Source organism: Otolemur garnettii, unplaced genomic scaffold (genome assembly GCF_000181295.1).
Source record: "Otolemur garnettii isolate 467f Iridium unplaced genomic scaffold, OtoGar3 scaffold00105, whole genome shotgun sequence".
Classification (NCBI taxonomy): Eukaryota; Metazoa; Chordata; class Mammalia; order Primates; family Galagidae; genus Otolemur; species Otolemur garnettii.
In genome coordinates, this window is record NW_003852500.1 from 2,809,177 (window position 1) to 2,828,771 (window position 19,595).

Sequence of the window (19,595 nt, forward strand, 5' to 3'; positions counted from 1 at the left end):
TCATCTTTTTTTTTTTTTTTATTGTTGTTGCAGTTGTCATTGTTGTTTTAGCTGGTCGGGGCCAAGTTCAAACCCGTCAGCCTCTGTGTACGTGGCTGTCGTTGTAACCACTGTGCTCTGGGCGCTGAGCCACCTCACCTCACGGTAGTTTTGATTTACCTCCCTTTGGTGGCTAAAGAGCAGGGTATCTTTTCATGTTCTATTGGGCATTGTTAATCTTCTTTGGTACAATATTGAATATTTAGATACTTTGCCCTTTTAAAAACTGGATTGTCTGACTGGATATGGCAGCTTATGCCTGTAATCCTAGCACTCTGGGAGGCAGAGGCAGGAGGATTGCTTGAGCTCAGGAGTTCTAAAACTAGCCTGAGTAAGAGTGAGATACCTTGTATCTGCTAAAAGTAGAAAAATTAGCTGGGCATTGTGGCAGGTGCCTGTAGTCCTAGCTACTTGGGAAGCTGAGGGAGGAGGATCAGTTGAACCCAGGAGTTTGAGGTTGCCATGAGCTGGTCTGGCACTGTGGCATTCTAGCGTAGGCAACAGAGTGAGACTCTATTAAAAAACAAACAAAAAACCCCATTTTTAAAAAATTATCTTTTTTTTCTTTTTCTTTTTTTGGACACAGAGTCTTGCTTTGTTGCCCCTGCTAGAGGGCAATGGTGTCATCATTGCTCACAGCAACCTCAAACTCCTGGACTCAAGCGATCCTCTTGTCTCAGTCTCCCAAGTAGGTGGGAGTGCTGGTGGATGCCACTACACCCAGCTAATTTTTTTTTAATTTTTGTAGAAACAAGATCTCATTCTTATTCAGGCTGGTCTTGAACTCTTGAACTCAAGTGATCCTCCTGCCTTTGACCTTCCAGAGTGTTAGGATTACAGACATGAGCCACTGTACCCAGCCTGGGTTGTCTTTTTCTTAAGAGTTCTTAATCCTTTATGTATGCTAGATTCTTACAAAATACACAATTTATAAATATTTTCTTCCATTCTGTGGGTTTTCCTTTCACTTTCTTGGTAGTACCCTTGATACATAAAAGTTTTCAAATTTGATAAAGTCCAGTTTATCAACATATCTTTTATTGCTTGTGCCCTCAAAGTTCATAAAGATTTATGTCTTTGTTTTCTTCTCTGGGTTTTTTGAGTTAAGCTCTTACATTTAGATCTTCACCCCATTTTGAGTTATTTATTTGTATACAGTGTGAGGAAGGGACCTGTGTTAGTTTTCTAGTGCTGCTGTAACAAATTGCTAAAAAAACTCAGTGACTTAAAATAACACTAATCTATTATAGTGATGAAATTCAGAAGTCAGAAATTGACTTCACCCGGCTAGAATCAAGTTGTCTGCAGGGCTGGTTCCTAGAGGACCTAGGGTCGAAGACATTTAGACATTTGCTTGCATTTTCCAGTTCCTGGGAACCACCCACATTCCTTGATGCATGCCTCTTTCCTCCATCTTCAAAACCAGCAACAGCAGGTCAAATCTTTCTTGCAACATTAATGCCCTGGTTCTACCTTTTCTGCTTCCCTTTTCTATTTACATGTGTAAGGACCCTTTTGATTACATCAAGCCCATCTAGATCATCTATTCTAATGACAATTCTCAACAACCTAATTTCTTGGCTACCATAATTACCCCCTGCCAAGTATCCTAATATATTTAAAGGCTCAAGAGATTAGAGTATGAGCATTTTGGGGGTAAGGGACTATTATTCTGCCTAGCACACAGACCACCTTCATTATTTTGCATGAGGTTATCCCGTATTCCATTGTCCCAGCACTATTTATTGATGACTCTTCTTTTCCTTTTGAATAGTCCTGGCACCCTTGTCGAAAATCACTTAATCATACATATATGTATGGATTTATTTTTGCACTCTCAGTTCTCATCTTTGACCTAGATGTCTATCCTTATGCCAATACTATACTCTCTAGGTTACAGTAGCTTGTTAGCTTGAAATCAGAAAGTGTGAATCCTCCAATTTTGTTCCTTTTCAACATTGTTTTGTTTATTTGGGGGTCATTTGCAATTTCTTATGAATTTTAGGACAAGCTTGTCAATTTTTACTAAAAAGACAGCTGGAATTTTGATAGGGATTATGTCGTCTAATTTGGGTGGTATCACCATCTTAACAATATATTTCCCTCCCCGTCTATAAACGTGGATGTCTTACCATTTAATAGTTTTCAGTGTACAATTTTTTTTTTTTGAGACAGAGTCTCACTTTGTCGTTCCCGAGTGCTGTGGCGTCATAGGTCACAGCAACCTCCAACTCTTGGGCTCAAGCGATCCTCTTGCCTCAGCCTCCCGAGTAGCTGGGACTGCAGGCGCCCGCCACAATACCCGGCTGTTTTTAGAGACGGTGTCTCGCTCTAGTTCGGGCTGATCTCCAACCCGTGAGCTCAGGCGATCCGCCAGCCTCTACCTCCCAGAGTGCTGGGATTACAGGCGTGAGCCACCGCGCCCAGCCTCCCCAGTGTACAACTCTTACATATCTCTTGTTAAAGTAATCCCTATTTTATTCTTTATGATGCTATGGTGAATGGATTAGGTTTCTTAATTTGCTTCAGAGTTAAAGATGCACTACCTGTATGAGTCTCATAGTGCTTACTACGAGGGGGAGAGAACACAAAAATAGCAACAATTATGATAATATATGATAATTATGATAAATATAATTATGACAAAGGATGAGGAAACTTCAAAACCCACCAAAATGAGCCCTCCTCCAGGAAATCTTCCCGAAGCTCTCCTGCCACCCCAATACCACGTCCCCTTCTTGGACTCCCCTCTCGGGCTCTCCTGACATCCCAAGGCTGAGCATTCGAGCTCTGCTTGCCCCAACTCTCGAAAGGTACAGTGGGTCAAAAATCAATGGGTGAGACCGGACCGACTGCCCAACCCTGTCGTGGCTTTATTTGTACAACTACGCATGTGCCAAAGGTGGCCGCCCAAAGCACTGAAGCAGGGCCTTCTTTCGGGCAAGCGCACTAGCGGCCGCCGAAGCGCTTCCGCCTCCCCGCCGCTGCCGTCGCCATGGCCGCGCCGGCCCCGGGCTTAATCTCAGTCTTCTCGAGCCCGCAGGAGTTGGGCGCCTCGCTAGCGCAGCTAGTGGCTCAGAGGGCAGCATGCTGCCTGGCTGGGACCCGCGCCCGCTTCGCGCTCGGCCTGTCGGGCGGCAGCTTGGTCACGATGCTGGCCCGTGAACTGCCCGCCGCCGCTGCCCCCGCCGGGCCCGCTAGCCTCGCCCGCTGGACGCTGGGCTTCTGCGACGAGCGCCTAGTGCCTTTCGAGCACGCCGAGAGCACGTACGGCCTTTACCGGGTGAGAGCTACGGGGGCCGCCGGGGGTCATGCCTGGTGAGCCCCGCCCACCCCTGAGCCCCGGCCTTGCAGGGGCTCACAGGGCCCTCTGCTTTTCTCTGGGCTGGGCTGGGAACGGTCTCCTTGGGCTGCCGAGGTCCCACCTGGGCTACACTACTCTCCAATTCTACATGGGCGGTCCAATGCGGCCTCTGCAGTGCCTGGTCATGCTTTGTCTGGTGACCAGGCAGAGGGAATGGCATGAGTAAGGGCGTGGAAGCGAACCAACTGGCCTATTCCACAATGAGGCCCATTCAGTAGTTTCAGTAGTCTCCCGGCGTGCAAAGGCAGTTAGGGCAGTGCAGGAGCCAGCCAAGAGGCATCTGTCCTGAAGCTTCATCTCGAACCTGGAGGAGTTCTCAGTGGTCTCTCAGCCCTTGCGGGTCTGATGGATATCCTGGCTTTGATAGAATCAGGCGAGAGTCCTGGTTTTACAGCCAAGGAGATTAAGGTTTGGAGGAGTCATGGCCTGCCCTGGGGTGCTCTGACTGCATCGGAGTCTGCTCTCAATCCGCCCCAGGGAGGGGTGAGAGGGGCTGACTTGGCCAGGAACCTCAGGTCTCTTGAGCTGGGCAATGTCATGGGCTGCCCAATCCTGGATGTGTTGCCTTCTCTTTGCATAGAAGCTCAAGCTGATGGTTTTGTGTTATATTTTTATAATTGGAGGTAAAGGTTACTGAGCGTTTTATATGCATGATCTCATGAATCCCCACAGCGACTATTACTCCACTACCCCTTTCACAGATGGGGAAACAAAACAGAAGAGGCGTGCTTACCTGTCCAGGTCACCTAGAGACCAGAGGAGGGGGCTTCACTTAATTTCTGCATTTCTGTGTGTTTTCCTAAGAGTGTCATTAAAAAGTGGGCTTTTGTTTCTTTCTTTGAATGGCTTTTTATTTTTTTCCGCAATTTTTGGCTGGGGCCAGGTTTGAATCTGCCGCCTCTGGTATATGGGGCTGGCACCCTGCTCCTTGGGCCACAGGCGCCACCTTCTTTGCATGGCTTTTTACAAACTTTTTTAATTAGGAAAACTACTTACTCAAATAACAAAACTCTTAACAAAATAGCAAATGAGAAAGTTGGATGGATATTGAAGGAGCATCCCTTCTTTGCAAGGCCCTGTGCCCTAGCACTGGGAACACAGTGGAGAACTAGGCGGTTCCCTCACAGGGCCCATACTAGAGAGATGGGTGCCCACATGGGGAAACAAATAAGGAAAATCCACTCAGGGCATTAACATAATGCATGTGAAAAAAAATACTGTGAAATGATACAAAAGTGCCAGAGGTTATGTGAACATCCTTTGTCAAGGGAGGTTAGGGCCCAGGGCTCTGAGAAGGTGACATCTGAGCTGAGATGTGAAACATAGGAAGGAGTTGGCCTTGGGCAATCTGAAGCAACAGGGCTCAGTCAAGGCAGAGGCTGTGTGGTAGGGACAAATATGGAGACCATATTATTTTCCTTGGGCTGTTGGGTGGCTGAAAACCACAGGAATTTATTTTCTTACATTTATGGAGGAAATCCAAAATCAAGGTGTTGGCAGCAGAGCTCTATCTGAAGGCTCTAGGGGAGGATACCTCTTGCCTCTTCTGCATCTGGTGGCTCCAGGAGTTCCTTGGCTTGTGGCCATATCACTCTAATCTCTGCTTCTGTGTTCTCTGATTCTCTCTATGTGTCCTCTCCTCTCATAAGTACACCAGTCATTGGATTTAGGGCCTTTCCTAATCCAGTATGACTTGTTCTTAACTAATTATATCTACAAAGACCCTATTTCTTTCTTTCCTTTCCTTTTTCTTCTTCTCCTTTCTTTTTTTTTTTTTTTTGAGGCTGGGTGACAAGGTCTTGCTCGGTCACATGGGCTAGAGTGCAGTGGAGTCATCGTATCTCACTGCAGGCTCCAAATCCTAGGCTCAAGTTGATCCTCTCACTTCTGCCTCCTGAGTAGCTGGGACTATAGGCAAACCCTACCACACCTGGCTAATTTTTCCATTTGTTGTACAGTCAGACTCTTACTATGTTGCCCAGGTTGGCATTGCACCCCTGGCTTCAAACAATCCTCCACCTTTCCAAATGCTAGGATTAAAGGTGTGAACCACCATGCCCAGCAACGGAGACACTATTTCTAAATAAGGTCATATTCTGAGGTCGTGGGTGGACATGAGTTTTGGGAGGATACTATTCAACTCACTACAAGGATATAGAAGTGTCTGCATCTTCAATGAGGGTGCCTTGTACACCTTGTAGCTCTCAGCCTAAATTTCCCCCTGTTCACCTGTACCTTAGGCATGAGCATCATAGGGGTATTAAGGTTGGTTTGGGCTGCCTTACTGCAGCATCTTGGTCCGGCAACACCTTAAACATGTTTCAAGAGAGCCTGCCTGGATCAACCAGAATTTCCACTTCTAGGAACTTGCCCATCTAACACCACCCTAGTCCCGGGCTCCCTGGAAGCACAGCCTGACCTGGGGAGTCCTGTTGACTGTGATGAATAAAGGGAGCTCCCAGGAGGAGCCCAAGAGGGAGGCAGGAGAAATGGGAGGGAGTAAAAGTATGAATCTGGGAGCCACCCACATCCATCTGAGCCCATAATGAGCCACTGAGGGCATATCCCTCCTCTTGGACCTTTGTGCCCACTCCATCTATGGGTTATTAGCACCAGCACCCACCCTCAGTGCCAGAGAAGGAGCAGCTCTGAGCCAGGGAAGGGGGAGGACAGCCAAAAGAGGGACTCATGTGACAGAAATGGGGTATCAGTAGTCCTAGTTTTGCTCAGTGAAGTACCTAAGGAGGTGTATAACTATAGAGGCTGTTTATATACCTTCACCCTAATTCATATGTTAAAATATTAACCCCAAAGGTGGTAGTATTAGGAGATGGGGCTCTTGAGAGGTGATTAGGTCATGAGGGGAGCCCTTATGAATGGGATTATGCAAGACACCCAAGGGGCAGGACAAGGCAGCTCACACCTGTAATTCCAGCACTCTAGGAGGCCAATTGCTAGAGTCCAGGAGTTCTAGATCTGCCTAGACAACATAGAGAGACTCCAGCCTCTACAAAAGAATTTAAAAATTAGTCATATCACTGTAGTACCAGCTACTCCAGAGTCTGAGGCAGGAGGATTGCTTATGCCTAAGAATTTGAGGTTAGAGTGAGCTATGATCAAGCCACTGCATTCCAACCTGGAAGACAGTAAGAAACTATCTCTAAAAGTAATCAGGAAAAGATAAAAAGAGAGATGCTGGGCTGGGCACAGTGACTCATGCCTATAGTCCTGTCATTTTGGGAGGCTGAGGCAGGAGGATCACTAGAGGCCAGGAGTTCAAGACCAGCCTGAGCAAGAGCAAGAGCAAGACCCTGTCTCTACAAAAAAAACCAGGAAGCAGGCCCTCACCAGATACTGTTGGCACCTTGATCTTTGACTTCCCAGTCTCTAGAACTGTAAGCAATACATTTTGATGTTTATAAGCCCTCTTGAGGGCTAAGGGACCTTGGAGGCTTTGAAACAGGGCTATAATATGGCCAGATAGGTGTAGGCTGTGACTGAGAGTCCTCCCTCCCCCCAATCATGGTATACTTCAAAGTTCCATGGTGGAAAACAGGGCATGGTGCTCTGAGATTGTCTTTGCTCTTCTTTTTTTTTTTTTTTTTTGAGACGGAGCCTCAAGCTATCCCCCTGGGTAGAGTGCCATGGCATCACAGCTCACAGCAACCTCCAACTCCTGGGCTCAAGCGAGTCTCCTGCCTCAGCCTCCCAAGTAGCTGGGACCACAGGCGCCCGCCACAACGCCTGGCTATTTTTTGGTTGCAGCCATCATTGTTGTTTGGTGGGCCTGGGCTGGGGATTCGAACCCGCCACCTTAGGTGTACGTGGCTGGCGCCTTAGCCGGTTGAGCTATAGGCGCCGAGCCTGTCTTTGCTCTTCTAATGGCTCCAGGCATAGGCATCATGGTGATCCAACTCCCAGGAGGGCCACTTTTCTCCCCCAGAGACCCTCATGCCTGGCCCCCAGAGCCTCCATTTCCCTTGAATCTCTTCTTCCATGAGAGACAGTATCAGTGAGGGCTAAGGAATCTTGAACCACTCACTAACTGAGGAACCTTGAACAAGTGCACCAGTCCTCCTGTACCTCAGTGTCCCCATCTGTAAATGGGTGTAATGACAGTACCATCTTTGAAGTGTCCCTCCTGGGGGAATCAAGGTGGTTTCATTACTATTGGTGATATTGTCCCTCTGTTATAGACACACCTGCTCTCCAGGCTGCCCATCCCAGACAACCAAGTGATCACCATCAACCCTGAGTTACCTGTGGAGGAGGCAGCTGAGGACTATGCCAAGAAGCTGAGACAGGTAAGTTACAAGGAACAGCCGCAAGGGAGACCATGTCCACTACGGGGCTATTCCCTGGGCAGTGGAGCAGCCTTATATGATTGTTACCAGCAGAAACTTCCCTGAGGTGATCCACAGACCCTCTTTCCCATCCCCCACAAGGCCATAGCCCCACCTTGGGGATCCAGAGGGTCTCCTGGACACTCTTGCCCAGGTAGCAGTCTGGGAACTCAGTTCTTGGGAACAGCTGTGTCCCTAGACTGGTGGGGTTTTGATCACAGGCAAAGCTGAACAATGTTTCCTGTGTTATGGCTGCTCATGTTTTCCTGATGATTGCCTCTGTATGTCCTTTGAGCTCTCTCACCCACCTCACAACCTCTCCTGACTATCTTCTTCCTTTGTCAAGGCATTCCAAGGAGACTCCATCCCGGTTTTCGACCTTCTGATCCTGGGAGTGGGCCCAGATGGTCACACTTGCTCACTTTTCCCAGACCATCCCCTTCTGCAGGTGAGCCTACCAAGGTTCATGATTCACTTTTGTCCTAAGCCCAGTCCCTGGTGTCTGGAGCTTCCAGAGGGAAGGCTATCTGCAGGGCAGGGCTCCTAGACCCAGATTTTAAGTCAGCTTTCACCAGTGTACATGCTCGCTGGGCCCAGCCCTTCTGAGCCTACAATGAGGACCCTAAATCATCCACCACAGAATTGTTATGATGTGATGGAGTGATGGCTGCACTGGGCCTGGCATGTGTATGTGCTCAAGAAGTAGAAGTGATGTACTTGTGTCTCCACTACTGGCCTTCCTCCCCCAGGAGCGTGAGAAGATTGTGGCCCCCATCAGTGACTCCCCAAAGCCACCCCCACAGCGTGTGACACTCACACTACCTGTCCTGAATGCAGCCCGAACTGTCATCTTTGTGGCAACTGGAGAAGGCAAAGCAGGTGTTCTGAAGGTAACAGCATTCTGATCTCAGTAAGGTAATGGGCATGTGGGCTCCTGGGATAGAATATGACCCCAGACACTATGTTACTAGAAACATTAGATCTGAAGATAATTTAGTAATTCTTGAGTTAAAGGGGAAATTAAAACTGAGATTTCTAACTATTTAGGAATAAATGACCATGAAATGAAATTGATGAAGTGAGGCCAAAGCCATACCCAGAGGTAAATTCATTGCATTAAAAATGCATTTTTATTAGATAATTCAGTAATTCTTGAATTAAGGGGGAGATTAAAACTGAAATTTCTGGCTACTTAGGAATGAATGTAAAATGAAATTGATAAGGTGAGGCCAAAGCTGTACTCAGAGGTAAATTCATCACATTAAAATGCATTTTTTTTTATTAACTAGAAAACCATTGAAATAAATAGATCAAACATTTTATTCTACAATTAGAAAAAGAACAAAATGTAAATCTGGGGAAACTCAGTGGAAGTGAAATTAAAATCAGAAATTAATGATTTGCATTACCTGAGCTCAGGAGTTGAAGACCAGCCTGAGCAAGAATGAGACCACGTCTCTAAAAATAGCTAGGTGCTGTGGTGGTGTGGTCCTGTAGTCCCAGCTACACAGGAGGCTGAGGCAAGAGAATCACTTGAGCCCAGGACTTTTAGGTTGCTATGACCTATGACACTATGGCATTCTACCAAGAGTGACAAAGTGAGACTCTGTCTCAAAAAAAGAAAAGAAATTAATGAGTTGGTTAGTACTTTTTAAAAGTTTTTTGGGGCTTGGCGCCTATAGCTCAACCAGCTAAGGCGCCAGCCACGTACACCTAAGGTGGCGGGTTCGAATCCCCAGCCCGGACCCGCCAAACAACAATGACGGCTGCAACCAAAAAATAGCCCGGCGTTGTGGCAGGCGCCTGTGGTCCCAGCTACTTGGGAGGTGGAGGCAGGAGACTTGCTTGAGCCCAGGAGTTGGAGGTTGCTGTGAGCTGTAATGCCACAGCACTCTACCCAGGGGGACAGCTTGAGGCTCTGTCTCAAAAAAAAAAAAAATAAATAAATAAATAAAAGTTTTTTGGTAGGTATATCTGAAAGATAGACAACCTCCTGACAAAGCCAATCAAGAGGGAAAAAAATCATGTAACATTGGGCGGTGCCTGTGGCTCAGTGAGTAGGGCACCAGCCCCATATACTGAGGCCCCACATACTGAGGGTGGTGGATTCAAACCCAGCCCTGGCCTAACTGCAATAAGAAAATACCTTGGCGTTGTGGCGGGCACCTGTAGTCCCAGCTTCTCGGCAGGCTGAGGCAAGAGAATCACCTAAGTCCAGGAGTTAGAGGTTGCTGTGAAGTGAGACTCTGTCTCTAAAAAAAAAAAAATCATATCACATTAGGAATAAAATGAAAGGCACAATTACAAATAACATTTTAGGAAAATATAAAATTCATTAAGGTATTTAAAATAAACTAAATAATTAAAATGTTTTATTTTTAAATTTACTTTTATTTATTTATTTTTTGCAGTTTTTGGCTAGGGCTGGGTTTGAACCCATCACCTCTAGTATATGGGGCTGGCGCCCTACTCCTTTGAGCCGCAGGCACTGCCCTAATTTACTTTTATTTTTTATTTTTTTGGAGACAGAGTCTCATTTTGTTACCCTTGGTAAAGTGCCATGGCATCATAGCTCACAGCAACCTTAAACTTGCTCAAGTTTGCTTGGGCTCAAGCAATTCTCTTGCCTCAGCCTCCCAAGTAGCTGGGACTACAGGTACCCATCACAATGCTTGGCTATTTTTTTTTTAGAGACGAGTTCTTGCTCTGACTCAGGTTGGTCTCAAACTTGTGAGCTCAGACAATCCACCCACCTTGGGCTCCCAGGGTGCTAGGATTATAGCCACTGTTCCTGGGCATTAATTAAAAAATTTTAATTCCCACCATTGAAAAGACCAACATCTATGGAAGAAATTGGAAATATTTTAAAAATAATAAATAATAATACTTTCCACCATTGGAAACATGGTGGAAACATGGTAGACATTTCCACCCATTGGGTCCAGATGTCTTCATGGGGGTAGCTTAGTGCTGGGTTGCCGGGTGCAGAATTTTTGGAGTCCAGTAGACTGGACTTCCTTGCTAAGTGATTCCAGGTGGCATTGGGCAGCCACTTAAACCCTCCAGACCTCAACGTTGTCATCTGCAATGTGGTTTGGGAGAGCTCTTCCACCCAGATTCCCTGAGTGTTGGTTGATGGGGTTCTGATGTAGTGTCCCTCCATGTACAGAACAATATAGGCCATGAGAATTCAGATAGGTGACTCAGCCCCTCATACCCTTAGCGACTCCATAAAATGAGGCTGAGAACAAAGGTGACTCTACAAGTCTGTCATCAGAAGTAAATGAGTTAATATAAGTGGCATGATCATAGCTCACTGTAACCTTGAACTCTTGGGCAGAAGCGATCCTCCTGCATAGCTGGGATTACAGGTATGCACTAACATACCCAGCGAAAGCAGTATTTATAATTCCTGATAATTAGGAGGTCCAATCAGTGGTTGGTACCCCATGGCCTGCAGGCCACATTCCTTTTAAGTGATTAGGAAAAAAATTAAATGAAGAACTGGGCATGATGGTGCACTCCTCTAATCCTAGCTACTCAAGAGGCAAGAGGATCTCTTGAGCTCAGGAGTTTGAGGCAATAGTGTGCAGTGATAGCACTTGTGAACAGGTATTACATTCCACCCTGGGCAACATCACAAGATCCCATCTCAAAAAAAGAAATTCAAATGAATAATATTTCTTGTCTTGTGAAAACTCTATGAAATTTGAATTTCAGGCTCAGCGCGTATGGCTCAAGTGGCTAAGGCACCAGCCACATACACCTAAGGTGGCGGGTTTGAATCCAGCCTGGGCCCACCAAAACAACGACCGCTGCAACCAAAAAATAGCCAGGCATTGTGGTGGGCGCCTGTGGTTCCAGCTACTTGGGAGGCTGGGGCAGGAGACTCTCTTGAGCCCAGGAGTTGGAGGTTGCTGTGAGCTGTGATGCCACAGCACTCTACCCAGGGGGACAGCTTGAGGCTCTGTCTCAAAAAAAAAAAAAAAAAAGAAAGAAATTTGAATTTCAGTGTTGAGAAATAAATACTAATTGGGAATACAGTCACTCTTGTTTGTGTAGGTATTGTCCACAGCTGCTTTGGGCTATAACAGCAGAGCTAAATAGTTGCAACAGATACTAGATCAGTGGTTCTCCACCTTCCTAATGCCATGACCCTTTAATACAGTTCCCCTTATGGTTGGGGGTCACCACAACATGAGGAACTGTATTAAAGGGTCACGGCATTAGGAAGGTTGAGAACCACTGTACTTGATAGTCTACAGACCTCAATATATTAATTCTAGTTTTTTTGCAGAAAAGAGGTGCTGAACATAGTATTAAACAGTTACAGGCCAGGCTCGGTGGCTCACGCCTGTAATCTCAGCACTTGGGGAGCCTGAGGCAAGAAAATCACTTGAGGCCAAGAGTTCAGAACCATCCTGAGCAATGTAGCAAGACCTTGTCTCCACAGGGAAAAAAAAAAAAAGAAGGAAAAAAGAAATTGGCCAGGTATGCTGGCAGGAGCTGGTAGTCCCAGCTACTGGGGAGGTTGAAGCAGGAGAATCACTTGAGGTCACGAGGTCCAGATTACTGTGAGCTATGATCATGCCACTGTACTTTAGCCTGGGTGACAGAGTGAGCCTACTCTTAAAATAAATAAATAGAGGGTGGCGCCTGTGGCTCAGTGAGTGGGATGCCGGCCCCATATACTGAGGGTGGTGGGTTCAAACCCGGCCCCGGCCAAACTGCAACAAAAATAATAGCTGAGCGTTGTGGCAGGCGCCTGTAGTCCCAGCTACTTGGGAGGCTGAGGCAAGAGAATCAGCTAAACCCAGGAGTTGGAGGTTGCTGTGAGCTGTGACACCACAGCACTCTACCAAGGGCAATAAAGTGAGACTCTGTCTCTTAAAAATAAAAATAAATAAATAAAATAAAATAAATGAATGGGGCCAGTGTCTTTGGCTCAGTGGGTAAGGGCGCTGGCCCCATATACTGAGGGTGGCAGGTTCAAACCCAGCCCCAGCCAAACTGCAACAAAAAATAGCCAGGCGTTGTGGCAGGCGCCTGTAGTCCTAGCTACTTGGGAGGCTGAGGCAAGAGAATCGCCTAAGCCCAGGAATTGGAGGTTGCTGTGAGCTGTGATGCCACAGCACTCTACTGAGGGTGATAAAGTGAGATTCTGTCTCTAAAAATAAATAAATAAATAAATAAATAAGCAGTTACATGTGATAGGAAAAAAGGGACTCTGTTCTTGCCGACGTTTGAGGCTAGGACAGCCGAAAACAACGTCATCACATGTTGAGGGTATAAGGATCTTATCTGGGGGAGCCCTGGGAATTCTGAAGGGCACCAGTGGTCCAGCCAAGGCCTCATGCTCCTGCCTTCTCCATGCAGCGCATTTTGGAGGACAAGGAAGCAAACCCACTCCCTGCTGCATTGGTCCAACCCCACACCGGGAAACTTTGCTGGTTTCTGGATGAGGCAGCCGCCAGACTCCTAACAGTGCCCTTTGAGAAGCATTCCACTTTATAACCATCAGGCCAGAGAGACTCCACAGCTGGGACCACACATGGCCTGAGGGGCTGGGCCCCTGCTGGCCACTGCGCTCCAGGCCCCCATTTGGAAAAGCCACATGGTGCTGCTGTTGGAAGTTGACAGTCTGTCCACCAGCCCTGCCCTGGGGGTTCAGCCTGTTTGCCACAGCTCCAGGTGACCTGGATATTAAAAGCAGCTTTACTGGAAGTCTCCTTTGTCTTGTGGTCCTTGATAGCAGCAGGTATTGGGGGTGGGGCTGTCGCACCCTGGCTGGGGGCCTAATCTATAACTAGTCTTAATGGGGCTGAGAGTGGGGCCTCCTCCCCTTGGGCGTGGGTACCATGGAGGAATTTCCTGGACTGGCTTTAACAAAAGTACCACAAACTGGGTAGCTCAAGAAAAAAGAAATATATTCTGTTGTAGTTATGGAGTCAGAAGTTTAGATTCATTGCTGCTTTTGTGTCAATTCCCTTTGGGGTCTCCAAGGGAGAATCTGTCCCATGCCACTCCTGGCTTTGGGTGACTGCCAACAGTTCTTGGTGCTCCTTGTCTTGTAGACACGCATCACTCCTATCTCTGCCTCCACCCTCATACAGCCTTCTCACTCTGTCTCTCTGTTTTCTTATAAAGATATCTGTCTTTGGATTCAGGATCACCCTAAACCCAGGATGGTGTCATCACAAGATCCTTAATGAGTAACACCTGCAAAGACCCTTGTTCCAAAGAAGGTTACCTTCTGAGGTTCCAGGGCTAGGATGTGGGTATATCTTTTGGGGAGACATAGATCAACCCACTACCCACTCCCTTAGTTGAGCTCTGACTGCACACAAGGGACCAGTGTGTGTCTTCTGCCAGGCTGCAGGCCTGCTCAGAGCTTTGAAAAAGCCAAGGGAACCCTAGTCTCCAATGTTCTGGCATTTTCCATGAGTATTTCTGCTCATGGTCCACCCTTAAGCTTTTCCCAGCTCCAGGGACCATAGTGGGGGAGGCTGGTGGGTGCATGGGGGCTGTTCAAACACGTGTGAGCTTGGAGGTATCAGCTGAGCAGGAGGTGGGAATTGAAACTCCAGTGTGGAGGCGGCTATGCAGGTAGAAGGGGAAGCCGAAACCACAGAAAGTGTAGTTTCCTTCACTGTCTTCTCCCAGTGGGTCACTCAGATGTGAGAGTGAGGAAGCGGGACAAGGCCTGACCGGAAGCAGGTTGACAAACAGCAGAGAGGAGTGGGAGGGAAGCACCCAGCTGTGGGGCTTGGGCAACTGCAGGTGGCCATGCCCCTTGGAGCTGTGGGCAGAGGCTGGGGCAAGGAGCTAAAGTTAGGAGCAGGTGTGAGGACCCCACATGGGGGATCCTGCCTGGAGCATGTCACTGTCTCCTATTTCTCTCAAGAGTGGCAATTCTCCCTGCTGCAGACCAGCCTGTGAATGAAATCCACCTTTCTCACAAGGCTCTGTGTGGCCCCTTTGACCTACTCCCTAAACCAGCCCCTCACCACTCTCCCAGCCCGCCCACTTTGTGCTACGTCTGGAACCCACCAAACTCATCTCCACCTCAGGGGCTATGCATGTTCTGTGCCCGCTGCCCACAATTCCCTTTCCTCTAGCAGTTTGCATGATCTGGACCCTCACTTCCTTTTAGGTATTGGTGCAATATTATCCTTGTGACTCCACTCTGCCCTCTGACATTTTCTTTCCATCCTCCATTTTTCTCCCTTAGCCTTATAATTATCTGGCAGTTTTGTTGGTGTATTTATTCTGTTCCCCTGCTGACCAAAGCTCTGTGGGGGCTGGATGTTGTCTGTTTTGCATACTTCTGTGTCCTCAACACTTAGCTCGGGGGCTGGTATGGAATGATATTTGTTGAAAGAAGAAATGGGCTCAGTGGCTGTAGCTCAGTGGCTAGGGCACCAGCCACATACACCAGAGCTGGCGGGTTTGAACCCAGCCTGGGCCTGCCAAACAACAATGACAACTGCAACCAAAAAGTAGCCAAGCGTTGTGGCAGGCACCTGTAGTCCCAGCTACTTGGGAGGCTGAGGCAAGAGAATCGCTTAAGCCCAAGAGTTTGAGGTTGCTGTGTGCGGTCACTCTACCAAGGGCAACATAGTAAGACTCTGTCTCCAAAAAAAAAAAAAAAAAAAAAAAAAGAAAGAAAGAAAGAAGAAATGAATCCTGGGGCATTAGTGAAGATAACATTCAGAGCTGAGGACTTACACCTGTAATCCTAGCACTCTGGGGGAGGTGGGAGGATCTTTTGAGCTCAGATATTCAAGACCACTCTGGGAAGAGTGAGTTCCTGTCTCTACTGAAATAAAATTAACCAGGCATCATGGCAGGCACCTGTAGTCCCAGCTACTTGGAAACTGAGACAAGAAGGATCACTTGAACCCCAGAGTTTGAGGTTGCTGTGAGCTAGGCTGATGCCATGACCTTCTAGGCCTGGGCAATAGAGCGAGACTTTGTTGCACCAAAAAAAAAAGTGTGTGCATATATATATACACACATATATGTACACATACACAGACATATATGTATGCATAATAACATTCTGATGTTATTGGGGGCTTAAACAAAATGGAGGTTTAGCTCTTTCTCTGGAGATACATCAGTCAGGGCTGGTGGAGTAATTCATGAACTTTTTGGCTACCCCAGCTCCTTCTACATTGTTGCTATGCTGTTGTTATCACCTGGGGTCCACCTCATGGTCCATGGTGGCTGCTTGTGCTCTAGCCATTACATCCATATTCAGCACTGAAGGAGGAAGAGGAGATGGAGATTCATAACAAGGGACCATCCCAGGATTCACTCAAGACACTTCTGATCACATCTTAATGGCCATACTATGTTGCACAGCCCTATATAACAGCAAGGAAGACTGGGAAATTTATTGTTTATTGGCGACTGAAACAAGGGTAACTGCCATTGGCTCCACTATAATCAGGGATTCTACTACTGAGGCCAACAGGAGCATTGGATACTGTGGGGACACTGATGAACTGCCCACTCTTGTGGGCTCCCTGAGAGTCTTGCTGACTGAGGGGCCACAGTCTGTCTTTCCTTCCTCCAGCTGGTAGCCTGCCCCAGAATACATCCAGTGCCCTTGAGAAGACTTTAGGGCACCACCCTGCTCCCTAAGCCAATGCTGGATCACACACTCATGACTCAGCACTCCCCTCATTAGAAAGCCTGTGATGGCTCCATTCAATCACCTTTCAGCTTGGAGTGCAAACTGCGTCCCCTCCTCTTTCATTCATTCATTCATTCATTCATTCATCCATGCAACAAGCGCTGAAGGGTGTTCTGTGCCAGGCATGGAACAGGTGAAGGGGTGGGAACACCTGACTAACAAAATCTAGTCCAGTGCTGAGTCACAAAGGACATGCCCTACCAGTCTAGGGGAAAAGGGTACGCTCTCCAAGAGCCTGGTGTCCCATCCTGGGGGATGAAGCCTAGGTGACCAGGTATGGGAAGGAGTAGGAAGGGTGTTCCAGACACCAGGTAGCTGCAGGCAGCTGAGTAGGCCCCAATGGCTTGAGGAGAGATTGGAGCCAGTGCTTCTGTGGCTTCTATTTCCCTGGAGGGTAATAGGGAGCCTGAGAGGTCAGGATTGAGGGGGATGGGTGCTGGAGATTGGGGCTGGGCTCTGAAAGAGAGATGCCTTCTAGAAACCCTTAAAAGTCTAAATTAAGAGCTGAGTATGGCACTTGTAGTCCTAGCTACTCAGGAGGATCATTTGAGGCTAGGAGTTTGAGAACAACCTGGGTGACTAGTAAGAACCCTGTCTCTTAACTAAAAAAAGGAAAGTGAAATGGAGCCCAGGTAATGGGTACGTGGGGGTAGGGGCAGTGTTGGGGGGCCTGAGAAAGGAATCAGGGTGAAGCTTCAGTGTCCCCTGTAAGCCTCTGTTCCTCCCTCCTGGAGTCTTCTCTTCTCTGAGACCTCAGCACTTGCTCTTCCTGCCTCAGAACTGACCCCAGACACAGTCTGGTAGTGTCTCTCCAATACTGTCTCCCCAGCTTGGGGCACCAGGACCAGGTCTGGACCCTCTAGAGACCCAGCTTCCTTCCCCTGCTGTGCTAGGTCAGGTTGGTAGAGTGTAGCGGGGGAGGCAGTGGCACCTGTAATTATATGCCCCATCCCTACCTAACCCCCTTTCCAGGACTCCATACACTGACTGCTGGCCAGTCCTGTCAGACGTCTGTCCTGCGTCCCTCCTCCAAGATGACGAGGATAGCACTTTTTCTCTCTCACAGTCCCAACTGGGGCAGCCCCTACAGAAACCAGCTCTGCCACAGCCTTGGCCCCAGGGGAGCTGGGAGGACGCAGGTGCCATGTGAGACGTGGCAAGGGCAGGGCGGGGCTTCCACACTCCAGCAGCCTCCAGGCCCCTGACAGCCAGCAGCCGTCCTACTCCCGTGTGCCCCAGTGCCCAGGCGCCCAGGAATCCCCGCCAGACGACGGAGACAGCGGCACTATGGGCGGGCGGCCCTCGAGTCTCCTGAACAAGCAGCAGCAGCAGTGCCTGAGGGGTGAGAAGCCGGGGTGGGGACCGGGTGAGAGTCCAAGCAGGGACTAGAGCGGTTCAGGCTAGGGTGGTCAAACACACACGATGCCCTACTGATGTGAATTCCAAGTAGACAACATCAGCTTTTAAATATAAGCATGTTCCAAATTTGGCATAGAGTGTAAGCTGAAAAAGGAGTCTTTATCTACAACTCAGATGCAACTGGTGTATTTTTATTTGAGAAATCTGGTAACCCTATTCAGGGTAGGGGCTTAGGGTGGGGGACATGGGGCCAGGTGGGCATCATCCTGGGTACAACAAAGCCCCCCCCCCCCGAATAATGGTCCTCTTAGACAGGTAAAGGACTAGCAGACCTCTTGGCATGGACCCTGGAGACTGAGGTTCAGTTCCCAATTTGAGACTAAGAGAGATTGTTGCCAGATTCAGTGTTACTTGAGTCCCTCTGTCCTCTTTATACGCAGGTTGAGCATCTACTGTATACTGGGTGCTGGGAATACTGTGGGATTGATACCAGCCCCGACCTGGTAGGCATACAATACAGACCAGGAAAGCAGATCAAGTCACTGTTACACAAAGGCAGTTGCATGGGAAAGCATGGTGGGAGTCATGGAGGGGGGCAGGTGACCATTCATTGAAGAAACAATAGTCAAGCCAGGGCTGCAAAAGTGTGATGGAGTTGGCAGGGGTGAGATAAGAAAAGAAGAGCATTCTGGATAGGAGGAATGACATGTGCCTAGGCCAGTGGAATATCTTGCAAAAAGCCAGATGGTCCAAAATCACACTCCAATCCTGTCTCACTCACTGTATGACTTTGGGTGAATGATGTAATCTCTCTGGGCCTGATTCTCTTGTCTGTAAAACAAGGGTAACAACAATACCTACCTCATGGGGCTGTCATAAAGATTCAGTGAATTACTCTTTATAGCTTTTTTTTTTCTGTAGCAACTTAAACAAGATGAAGATTTCTTTCTTTCTCCTAGAGACGGGTGTAGCGGTAAATAGTCTGGCAAAAGATTATGAACTCCTTCCATGTTATGGCTCTGCCATTTGTGCCTTCTGTGCCCAACGTCACCTCATAGCACAGAATGTCTGTTGGAGCTCCAGCAATTAGATCCATATTCCAAGCAGCAGGATGGAAGTATGTTTTATATATTGTCAAGTGCACACATCTTAAGGGAACAGCATGAAGAACTTTAACAGTTGTTTGACTAACCTCCTAGATTAGGGTACAGAACACTTCCATCAACCCAGAAAGTTTCTTTGTGCTGGGGTGGGGATTTTAAAAGCTTTTTAAAATCTCCCCAGGTAAAGGGCACAAGGAACTTTTCAGGCATGATGGGTCTGTTCATTATCTGGATTGTAGTGACAGTTGCACAGGTGTGTAATTGCATCAAAGCTCATGAAATTGTATGTTTCATACCACTGGTCCCCAATCTTTTTGGTACCAGGGACAAGTTTCATGGAAGACAATTTTTCCATGGACTTGGGAGGCAGAAAGGAGGAGGAATTGTGTTCTCATAATAAGTGTCCAACTTAGACCCCTTGCATGCACAGTTTACAGTAGGGTCCATGCTCTTATGAGCATGTGATGCTACTGCTGACGGATGAGACAGGAGGTGGAGCTTAGGCAGAGATGTGAGTGATGGGGAGCAACTGCAAATATAGATGAACCTTCAGGGGCTTGCCTGCTACTCACTCCTGCCATGCAGCTTGGTTCCTAATAGGCCACAGACCAGAACTGGTCTGCAGCCCAGAGCTTGGGGACCACAGCTTTAGATGAAACTCTTTTTTTTTTTTTTTTTTTTTTTTT

At 47.7% G+C, this 19,595-nt stretch overlaps 2 protein-coding genes across 2 annotated transcripts in view; both read left to right on the forward strand.

Annotated features, from left to right (window-relative positions):
• The first annotated feature begins 2,919 nt into the window (after positions 1-2,919).
• On the forward strand, positions 2,920-13,470 carry PGLS (6-phosphogluconolactonase). Its single transcript, XM_003796548.3, has 5 exons — positions 2,920-3,322; positions 7,600-7,707; positions 8,093-8,194; positions 8,496-8,636; positions 13,123-13,470. The coding sequence occupies exons 1-5, from the start codon at positions 3,035-3,037 to the stop codon at positions 13,258-13,260; spliced, it is 777 nt and encodes a 258-aa protein (XP_003796596.1). The 5' UTR covers positions 2,920-3,034; the 3' UTR covers positions 13,261-13,470.
• Positions 13,471-17,734: 4,264 nt separating this feature from the next.
• The window catches only part of FAM129C (family with sequence similarity 129 member C), a 13,948-nt gene continuing 12,087 nt past the window's right edge, over positions 17,735-19,595 (forward strand). The window contains exon 1 of the mRNA XM_012809447.2: positions 17,735-17,789. Within this exon, the coding sequence (XP_012664901.1) occupies positions 17,735-17,789 (55 nt within the window). The remainder of the gene's footprint in view (positions 17,790-19,595) is intronic.

Coding starts and splice junctions, on each gene's coding strand:
- PGLS (XM_003796548.3), top strand. CDS start 3,035: ATGGCCGCGCCGGCCCCGGGCTTAATCTCAGTCTTCTCGAGCCCGCAG. Junction 7,708..8,092: donor ATGCCAAGAAGCTGAGACAG/GTAAGTTACAAG, acceptor TCCTTTGTCAAG/GCATTCCAAGGAGACTCCAT. Junction 8,195..8,495: donor CAGACCATCCCCTTCTGCAG/GTGAGCCTACCA, acceptor TTCCTCCCCCAG/GAGCGTGAGAAGATTGTGGC.